We start from the raw sequence: 10,605 nt of genomic DNA on the forward strand, positions 1-10,605 counted from the left end.
TATTAATAAAGAAATCCTTCATTAGAAGAACAAACTGAAGATAACCATTAATATGTTCATTACCAGGCTGTCCATAGTTTTCACAAACATATTTTTAAACTTAAATTAGGACACATGATCAGGTAAGAATGAGAACAATAGAGCACGATATTTGAAGCTGAAATGGTTTCAGAATTTCCTGAGTCGATGATTGCTATTCATAAAAGAATTAATGCCCATAACTTTATGGAAGCCCCTGGTGACCTTCATACTCAATGCTCATGTCCTTGTGTAGTTCCTTCCCACAATGAATCAGACAGACTGGTCTCTGCAACCAATAGAACAATGGTAGTGATGATGTGTGTCTTTCTAAACCAGGTCATAAGAGGCATAGCTTTGACTTCTTGAATGTCTTGCTCCAGGGGCAGTCAGCTGCTATGTCACAAAAATCTGCAAGCAGCTGCCCAGAAGAGCCCACACGGACAAGAAGTTACCATCCTAGTGAGTGAGCCACCTTAAAGTAGATTCTGGAGGCCTAATCAAGCCTACAGTAACCTCATACAACATCTGATTACAACACCACTAGAGACCCAGAGCCAGAACATCCCAACAAGGCCATCCCTAAATTCCTGATTTGTGGAAATTAAGAAATAAATTATTGGAATTGATCCTAAACGTTTGTGATCTTTGAAAATAAACTTCAAATTCATCTCTATTTATAAAACCTGGTTCTTGTCTTCCTACAGCTTAAAATTTGTCAGAGGAACTTATATGGACATAAATAATCAAAGGATTGGAAGAAGAACTGAAGCATTCTCAGTAACTGCAGTGGAACACTGTGAATGCAGATGTGCCCTTGAACTGTACAGAGACTGTAAGAATGCCGGTAACTGCATGAAAGTTTCCAAGGTGCTGTCACAACACATGCCTGTGAAAATATGCTCTGATTCCACAAGGAATCAGGTGCCTCCCAAGCTGGACTACAAAGGATAGTCAGTGCAATAGTTGGTTAAGAGCATGGAGTTTAGAGCCAGCATGGGATATTTGAGGGGCTCTCCCCAGGTGGTGCTAGTGGTAAAGAACCTGCCTGACATTGCAGAAGACATAGATGCAGGTCAGATCCCTGGGTCGGGAAGATTCCCTGCAGGAGGACATGGCAACCCACTCCAGTATTCTTGCCTGAGAATCCCATGGACAGAGGAGCCCCAAGGGCTGTAGTCAATGGGGTCACAAAGAGTTGGACACGACAGAACAAATTAGGAGGCATGCATGCATGGGAGATTTGGATCTCAGCCTGCCACAAACTAGCTTGTGACCTTGGTCAAGTCACTTAACTCGTCTGTAAAATGGGGATGATAATCATACTGGACTGATAACATTGCCATAAGAAAGAAATTGATGAGATTACACATATTAATAACGCATTTAGATCAAGGCCTGGGACACAGCACATATTCTGATAGCACTACAATCTCCATGGAGGGGAAAAAAGCAACCCAATTAATTGCTAACCAACTTCATGCTAGGGAAGAAAGTTTACATGAAGTTAAGCAATTCCCTTTAAGTGATGGCCTTTAGTGTGAACATAATAGTGATATGTACATTTCCCATTCAGCCATTTATCTTGAACTTTAAAAGCTTTTCAGGAAATTTTGACTCATTAATCTAGAGTGGATCTGAGAAATCAAGTGCTGAAGCCTTTTGAAGCTAAGAAGACTGAGGCCAGAGTGGGGCTGGGGCTGGGGATGGCCAGCCTTCCATAACAAACAATACTAAAACCAAGAATAGACAGTTGATTTTTGGTTCTCTGCTCTTTCCACGAGTGTTCACTGGACTGGGACTGATTATTGAATACTTTTGACTTTCTAGTCACCCCAAAGGCATTTTAGCCTACCAAGAAGTTATTAATTCAATCAACATTTACTGTGATGGCTCAGCAGGTGAAGAATCCACTTGCAGAGCAGGAGACACTAGAGACACGGGTTCAATCCCTGGGTCAGGAAGATCCCCTGGAGAAGGAAATGGCAACCCACTCCAGTATTCTTTCCTGGTAAATCCCATGGACAAGGAGTGTCCTGGGCTATAGTCGAAAGGGTCACAAAGAGTAGGATCCCACTGAGTGACTAAATACACAAGTGCTAGGATATGATAGGTGATAGGAATGATGCTAGATGCTGAAGTGCAGAAGGTCTGATTGCCATGTTTCTGAGGACCACTCTACAGTAGAGGTTGCAGACATTTACTAAATGATTGTGAAAATAGATGCCACCTCCGACCGTGTAAACATCTTGTTGTTGTTGTTCAGTCACTAAGTCATGTTTGACTCTTTGCAACCCCATGGACTGCAGCACACTAGGCTTCCCTGTCCTCCACTAGCTCCCAGACTTTGCTCAAGTTCATGTCAATCAAGTTATGTCAATTGAGTCAATGATGCTTATAAATACACTTAGTAGAGGAATTTGGCTCCATCAGGAAAGACTTCCCCAAGGGAATGACAATTGAGCCTAAATCTAGGCAAGGCTGAGGACAGGATAGAAAAGATGAGTGCTCCAGACAGAGAAAGCACCCAAAACCTTGTGGCAGATGGGAGAACAGAGGGCTGGGGTGGCTAAAACACCAAAGTGAGGGAGGAGAAAGGGGATACACAGAGGGTGAGCTTGAGAAGTAGTTTCAGGTCAGGTCTAGACAGACCTTGAAGATCATCTTAAAGATTTGGGGTTTTATATTAAAAGAAATGGATTACTACTGGAGAGTTTTAATCAAAGAGACAGTGTCATCAAAATTCCCTTTTCTAAAGATTACCTTCCTCTAGAACAGGAGTCCCCAGACTCCAGGATCTAATGCCTGATGATCTGAAGTGGCTGCTGCTGCTAAGTCACTTCAGTCGTGTCCGACTCTGTGCAACCCCATAGACGGCAGTCCACCAGGCTCCCCTGTCCCTGGGATTCTCCAGGCAAGAACACTGGAGTGGGTTGCCATTTCCTTCTCCAATGCATGAAAGTGAAAAGTGAAAGGGAAGTAGCTTAGTCGTGTCCGACTCTTTGCGAGCCCATGGACTGCAGCCCACCAGGCTCCTCCGTCCATGGGATTCTCCAGGCAAGAGTACTGATCTGAAGTGGAGCTGATGTAATAATAATAAAAACAAAGTGCACAATAAATGTAACGCTCTTGAATCATCCTGAAACCATCCCTCCTCCGTTGGTCCATGGAAAAATTGTCTTCCACAAAGAGTCCCTGGAGCCAGGACACAGAGTTTCCTTAGGGTAGTGGCAGTGTAAATAGGGAAATGTGGATGGATTTAAGATACCTAGGTAATAAAATCAATAGGCTTTGGTGATAGATTAGAACAGAAAGATTGGAGAAAGGAATTGGGAGGATGATGTCATGCCCAGTCTCTGGTCTGTAGAATTGGATGGCTAGAAAGTGACGTCATTAACTAGGGGAGGGAATACAGAACAAAAGTTTGAGAGGAGCAGAAGGGAGAGGGAGATTGGCCAAGGTATCACATTTGAGGAATATTTTTTTTTAAAGACTCCAAATCCATTCAGTTTAGATTTTTCAGTATTTTTATTATGGCACACAGGATAGAGTATGGTACAGTGTTCTTACTTCAAGAAATTCTCAAACCAACCATTTCCATTTGGCAAAGGTTACTTTTTCACATATAATTTGCTTCTGTCTGAAATTGACCATGTGCAGCATCCCATGTGTAATGAACATAAATGTGAAAAGCTTGATTTCTGAGGCAACTCCTAGTCTTTACAGAAGCCAATGTATGGAGATTCCTCATGATTCAAATCCATAGCATCAGGGCAGATAAATATTTTACCTATTTGCTTTGGTGAGATATATCTAACTCAAAATATGTGGTGTGATGGGATCTGTAAACTTTAAATGGAGACCACTTTGCTTCCAGATTAAATTCATGACCTTTAAGAGGTGTCTAAACAACAAATATTGAACAAACTTAGCTGACAAAGCAATTGTCTAAGAACAGAAGCAGAACAAAGGATAATCAGCAATTTCATTGACATTCCACATCAAATGCCAAGTGCAAGAGCTTTCATAACTTTACAGTGAACAGGATGGATGGGTGGGGGTGTGTATATGATGCAATGTCCAACCAGTTGGAGCTATCACTGAAATCCAAATAGTTCTCAGTAAAGACATGCAGACTTATGGCAATGTAACACACAAGTATAGAATCCTTTCTTTAATGACTGATCACAATTTCATTATCTATATCTGTAGTTCTTAAAAAGTTTGAAATAGGTGGTATTGAAGGCTACTTGAGGCAACAGAATTAAGCTAACTACACACTCAATCATGAGCTCAGGATTGCAGGCAACATGTTTGCAATGGCAAATAAGCTTCAATATTCTTAACTCCCTTAAAATTAAAGCATTGAGAAAATTTTATTCCTTCTGATTACATCATTTGCTTGGGCTTCAACTTCTGCTCATGATAGTTAGGCTATACTTTTTAAATGTGGCTACAGTGATGGATGAGTGGGATTCACATTCTACCCATATGCTTTTACTATTATATATTAGAGTTCAAGTTACCTGTTTACCATAAAGGTAAACATGATTTCAGACTGCCTCCAAGAAAGCCATTCCCAACATTATACAGTACACTTATGGGGCAAAATATATTGCTATTTACCAAAGAAAAAGAACCCCAGGGATTCTCATTTATTCAAGTTTATTATCAGTAAAATTTTTGAGGGGAGAGTAAAATTTTTGAGTGAATGGTCATGACCTAATTATATCCTCAGAATTACCAATTAAGGGGGGGAAACACATTGTAATTGTTAAAATTTTGACTTGAAAAAATTTGGAAGTCAATAGTCTACATCCAAGTGTCTGCTATTGGTACCCTCTTTAAGATATCTGAATTAAGTCAACAAGCACAGCAAGGAACTTCATTCAGTGTAACTTTATTTACTATTTATTGCACATAGTTCGAGGTCTTTAATTTCTAACCACCAAAGAGTCAAAGGACTATTTTTTCCCATGAAGTTTAACATTAACATTAGTGAATTCATTTATTCATGGTGTGGTTTTTTTATTGTAAACATCTGAATTATTCACATTGCCATAGATCCTGAACTCATAAGCGTGGACCATGCACAGGCTGGCAGCAAGCCAGGAAGCCACTCTGCAAGCAAACAGATACTCTGCGGAAGGAGAAAAGTCATAGCACAACATTTAATGTCCAACCTAAGTCATCTCAGAATTATACATATATTGACTTCTTAATTCATATAGTATCTGCAACTCAACTGGTTGGTTGGTGATAGGATTGACCTGATTTCGGGAGAATTATTCCTGGAAAAATTAAGGGAAGGGAAGGGTTCAATCTTTCTTCTTAGTGGCTTGCTCCTCCCCAGCACCTTCATCTTTTTTCTCTTCCTCCTCTGCCTCTTTGGTTTCTTCTGCTTCTTCGCCTTCACCTCCTTCTTCTTCCTCCTTTGCCTCCTCAGCATCTTCCTTGGCAGCTTTAACATAAAAAGCAAATGTACAAACTCCAAATGCAGGGTGAGTCCAATTAAAACATTTCTGCTTTAATTTTGTGGGGAAACACAAGTGTCAGAATACTTCCCCCAAACCTCTTTCTCCATGCAACCAACCAACACCTGCTGGGCACAATCCGCCACTGAACAGATATTTAAATAGAATGAGATTAGGTTCTAGGTACTGGATGCTCTGTTCTTTCCAGGACCTCGGGGTTTTCTTTTATTATGTGTTCAGAATTCATTTTTGTTTTTTAGGACACCAAATGGCTGAGTTAAATGAATAGATTTTAAAATGTTTCATTAGGAATAAAAAGCAGCAGGAGGATTTTTTTTTTCTTTTTATATGTTACTTTCAAAAAAGAACCATGCTAATCAGAGATTGTGTATCTCTGTGAGAACAGCCAATTTGAGAAATGAGGTGCTTACTAAAGATCTGTTGAGGAAATAGAAAGATGCATTTTCTTTTTAAGATTATCAACTCTTATCTGAATAACATTTCCTGGGCATAAGTGAGGTTTCATGTATTTTACCCAACTCCTAACCATAATCCATGCCCACGCTGCCCCTGGAGTCGCAGGGTGGTTTTGCTTTTTATTTGGTTTTGTGTTTTGTTTTAATCCTACCTTCTTCCTCTTGGGCTCCCTCCTCTTCCTCAGCCTCAGCTTCAGCCTCAGCCTCAGCCTCTTCCTTCTCCTTCTCCTCTTCTTCTGCTTCTCCTTCAGAGGGGGGCTCGTCCTTGGCTTCCTCAGCTTTAGCAGCCTCGATGGTCTCTTCCACCTCTATCTGCTCCTCTTGGACGTGGCTGGTGTAGTAGGACGGGAAGGAGCGAGCAGACATCAAATAGGAGCTGGTCTGCAAACCTCCATAGGCAGATCGGCCAAAGACCTGGGAGCTCTGGGTGTAGCCGGTGGTTAGGCTGCCCACACTGGTGAAACTGAGCCGGGTCTCCTCACCTTCCAAGAGTTTCCTGGGGAGGCAGGGGTTAACAAACATGAACACCGGAAGTGTACTCAGCCCACCACTCATCACCTTCCCCAGTGCCAGGCTGAAAGGCAAAGGCAGGGTTGGGAATTATCATAACCTAATGACTAGGGCTGCTGTGACTGAGTCCAGGAGAAATACACAAAACGACAACAAAAAAAGCACCTTAAAATATAGTCCTGTTCCTTACACTTGAAATATAATGGGAAGCTAAGAACAGGCCTCATTATTACAGGATTAAATTCTTCTTGGAAAAGGCCAAAAAGTAACACAATTACTCCAAAGGACTATTTTTGAAGGTTTCTGATTCAACAGAAAGGAAGTCTGATTTTCTTCCTAAGGTTGACCAGCTGCTACCTTGGCACTTCCATTTTTACCTGTAAGCTGCAATCTCAATGTCCAAAGCCATCTTGACATTAAGGAGGTCTTGGTATTCCTTAAGGTATCTTGCCATTTCACTCTTTGTGGTTCTCAATTCATTTTCCAATTTGTTGATTGTGTCCTGTTGGAAGACAACCGAACAAAAAAATCTAAGTGTAAATCTCCACTGCTATCATTTTACTACAGCATAGCTGCAAAGGCCTAGGTTTAATTAAAATCAAACTGCACATCCTAGATAAAATCTCCCCCAAAATAACTGTCTTTTTTCTTTTTAAACCTTTCTTTGCTTGCCTTAAAAAAAAAAAAAAAATCCAGCTTCGCAAAGCGAGAGATAAAAAACAAGATAGAAAAAAAAACTGATAGAAGAAACATTTGTTTTCATTAATACACCTAATGATCATCATAAAATGCCCGAAAAGAACTAAATGGATTTTTGAAAATTGTCTCTCACTCACTAGTTAGCTTTATCAACTTTATCCAGATTGTATACAGGAAATCCACTTATTTATAGGAGAATGAAGTAGATAAATTTATTTTCTCTAAAATATTTTCTATGTATCTATCTCATTTTTTCTTCTCTCCAGAAAAAATGGAGATCCTTAAAAGAAAAAGAAATGTTTTACTATGACCATCATCACCCACTGCAATTTTGACTGTATTCCTGGCTCACTGCTAAGGGAAGAGAGTAGTTGGTAAAACTAGTCAGAAAGGATAACTGGTCACAGTTATCCTTCAGAACTAATGAGAGCTCGTCGCTATATTTATTAATCAGATGATCCGATCTCTGCACCAAAGCAACTTGCGCTGAATGCAGGACAGCTGAGAGGCAGATCAGAGGCAAAGTCCAGGTTCAGTCCCTCCTCCCACCCGGACTCAATATCCTGCAGGGCTGGGCAGCTTTAATGAGGAACGGAGATTCAACTGCACACAGCATCTCAGCACACCGCAGTCGCGGCCCCGCCCCGCCTTCCAGGTGCCCCATCCCCTCCCACACTGCCTCCAAGAAGTCAAGTTCCACCCCCTTAATATCTGCTTGCTAATGCCTTATGTCTGATCTCCTCTTTCTAGGCGCGCCCTCATCTCTCCGCCACCACCCCCACTCCCACCCATCCTAACTCGATTCTGCAGCACCTTCCCCGCCCCCTCTGCGTTTCGCCTGGCGCCTTACCTGCATAGCGCTAATGTCGGCATTCTGTTTGTCCTCTAGCTCCTGCAATTGCTTCTCCAGCGCTTCGTTCATGCCCCGGCATGCTTCGATCTCCAGGGTCTTGGCCTTAAGCAGGCGGCGGCTCTCGGACACCTCGTCCTTGGCGGCGCGCACAGCATCGGTGTTCTTGGCGGCGCTCTCGGTCAGCACGGTGAAGCGGCTCTTGAACCATTCTTCTGCATTCTGCATGTTCTTGGCTGCCAGCTTCTCATACTGGGCGCGGATGTCCTTGAGCGCGGCGGAGAGGTCGGGCTTGGAGGACACGTCCATCTCCACGGAGATCTGTGCATACTGGATCTGTGCCTGCAGCTCGGCGATCTCCTCTTCGTGCACTTTCTTCAGAAAGGCGATTTCGTCCATCAGGCTGTCTATGCGCTTTTCGAGCTCGGCGCGGGCGAGAGCCGCCTCGTCGGCCCCTTTGCGCGCTTCCATCAGCCGGCCCTCGGCGTCCTCACGGCTCAGCACCTCCTCTTCGTAGCGCGCCTGCAGGTTGCGCAGAGTCTCCTCCAGCCCCTCGCGCTCACCCTGGAGTGCCTGCTTCTCGTTGGTGGCGTCTTCCGCTGCCAGACGGAGATCGCGGATCTCCTGCTCGTAGAGCGCCCGGAAGCGGGAGGGCTCGGAGTGCTTCTGGCGCAGCACCAGCAGCTCGGCTTCCAGGACCTTGTTCTGCTGCTCCAGCTCGTGCACGCGCTCGATGAAGCTGGCGAAACGGTCGTTGAGGTCCTGCAGCTGCGCCTTCTCCTGGGTGCGGATCGACTTGAGGTCGTTGCTGATGGCGGCGACCTGGCTCAGGTCGAGGCTCTCGAGGCTGGGCATCAAGGAACCGGAGCTGGAGGAGTAGCTGCGCCGCACGGATAGCGAGGAGGAGACGGGCGCGGAGTAGCTGGAGTAAGCGGAGCGCGCGGTGCTGTAGCCGCTGCGCACGCTGGAGATGTGCACCCGGGGCGTCTCCACATAGCGCCGTTTGTAGGAAGTCGAGTAGTACGGCTCGTAGCTGAAGGAACTCATGGTGCCGGTCGGTGCCCCCCTGGCCGGCGGCGGAGATGGGGGCCTAGAGAGAAGAACGGGGAAGAGAGGGAGAAGGGAAGATGGATGGCTGTGTGCGGCTCAGCTCGGTCCTGCCACCCCTATTTATACTCAGAGAGGACTCTGACGCAGCTGCGATCGATCACGGCGCGCCTGGCCAGTGGGGGCAGCGCGCTGCTGCAGCCAAGGCAAGGATTCTGCGCAAAAGGAAGGTGGGGGTGAGCCACGGCCCGCGGGGATGCTGCGGCTGTAGTCCTTTGCACTTTTCTCTGAGACCCTCTGTTTTCTCTCCGACCCCGAACCCCCTCACTCATTTCCTTTCCCTACCCCCAACCCATCCTACTTAATCCTTGACCCTTGTATTACTCGGATTCGATCGTGCCTCCAATAGCAGGTTATCATTCCCAACTGACACCTTAGTTTTCCATACCCCACCCAGTACCATGGAGACGCACTACCCCTCTAAGTCGCCCCTTCCCCACCAGGATTCAGCATGCCCCTGGTATTTATGGTGCCTCCAGGGCATTGGAGATACAAATGATTAAGTTTGCATGTATGCGGCATATATGGAGAAAGGGTTTCTATTTCTCTGTAGCTCTTTCTGGAACTTTCTTTATCTCTTTTACCTGATTATTTTTTTAAATTATTTCATGCGCTCCTCCTACACACGCGCGCGCGCACACACACACGCGTGAAACTGCGGCACTGCTGCTGTTGATTTTAGTGTTTCTAAACCCTCTGCGCAGTTTATAGCAACCTTTTGGTGTTCCTAGATTTTCTCATTTCTTTCTGGGGAATGAAGCCTCGAATACTTTGAGCGTGTTGAAGCGTATAAGTGGAGGGGAGCTGAGAAGCTGTTTGAAAGTAATGGGAGAAAACCGACTTGCAAAGGGAGCGGCCAGCTCTGCAGCGAGGGAACTTCGACTGTCACACGTTGCCTGTTCTTCATCCCTAAATTCCTGCTCCACACGACTAACCCCATCACATTGCAAACCTCTTTCCCTCTTTTTAGACCTGTGTTGCAACCAACCTGATGATTTCAAGGAGCTAGGCAGGTGGCTGATTTTCAGAGGGAAGCTACTGCCGCCGCCGGGAGGGCGAAGCGTGTCTCCAGGGAGCAGAGCTCCGACCGAGACACCTTGTTCTAGGAAGGGTGGAAAATAGCCGTGTGGTTCTGCCACCGACCCCCTCTGATAAATACACAATAGATACAGTCTGAAATCCATTGGTTTCTTTTAGGGAACACCCAGGTACCTGAAAGAGTGTGCACGCCGTAATGCACATTGATAAAGTCTTGCGGTTACAGAGCATTTTCACACACGTTTTGTTAGGGAGTCCTCCGATTTCAGGGACAGATTGCAGAGATATACGTAGGATACCTAAGCTTTTTCTAAGCAGGCATTTAATCTGTGTTTTCTTTGTATAAGAGTAGCATTTGCGGTGCAACCTACTGATTTTTTTTAAAGAAGCAAATGAAGGGGAAACATCCAAGTTTTCAAACAGAAGCCGGTAT

The 10,605-nt window shown here is 44.7% G+C and overlaps 1 protein-coding gene across 1 annotated transcript; it reads right to left on the reverse strand.

Moving 5' to 3' along the window:
* Positions 1–5,336: 5,336 nt before the first annotated feature.
* NEFL (neurofilament light chain) lies at positions 5,337–9,074 on the reverse strand. Its single transcript, XM_068974661.1, has 4 exons — positions 8,028–9,074; positions 6,856–6,980; positions 6,121–6,464; positions 5,337–5,479 (listed from the first exon to the last, which is right to left on the reverse strand). Exons 1-4 carry the CDS (start codon positions 9,072–9,074, stop codon positions 5,337–5,339), a joined length of 1,659 nt encoding a protein of 552 aa, XP_068830762.1.
* Positions 9,075–10,605: the final 1,531 nt, after the last annotated feature.

Source organism: Capricornis sumatraensis, chromosome 6 (genome assembly GCF_032405125.1).
Source record: "Capricornis sumatraensis isolate serow.1 chromosome 6, serow.2, whole genome shotgun sequence".
In the NCBI taxonomy this organism is placed as follows: domain Eukaryota; kingdom Metazoa; phylum Chordata; class Mammalia; order Artiodactyla; family Bovidae; genus Capricornis; species Capricornis sumatraensis.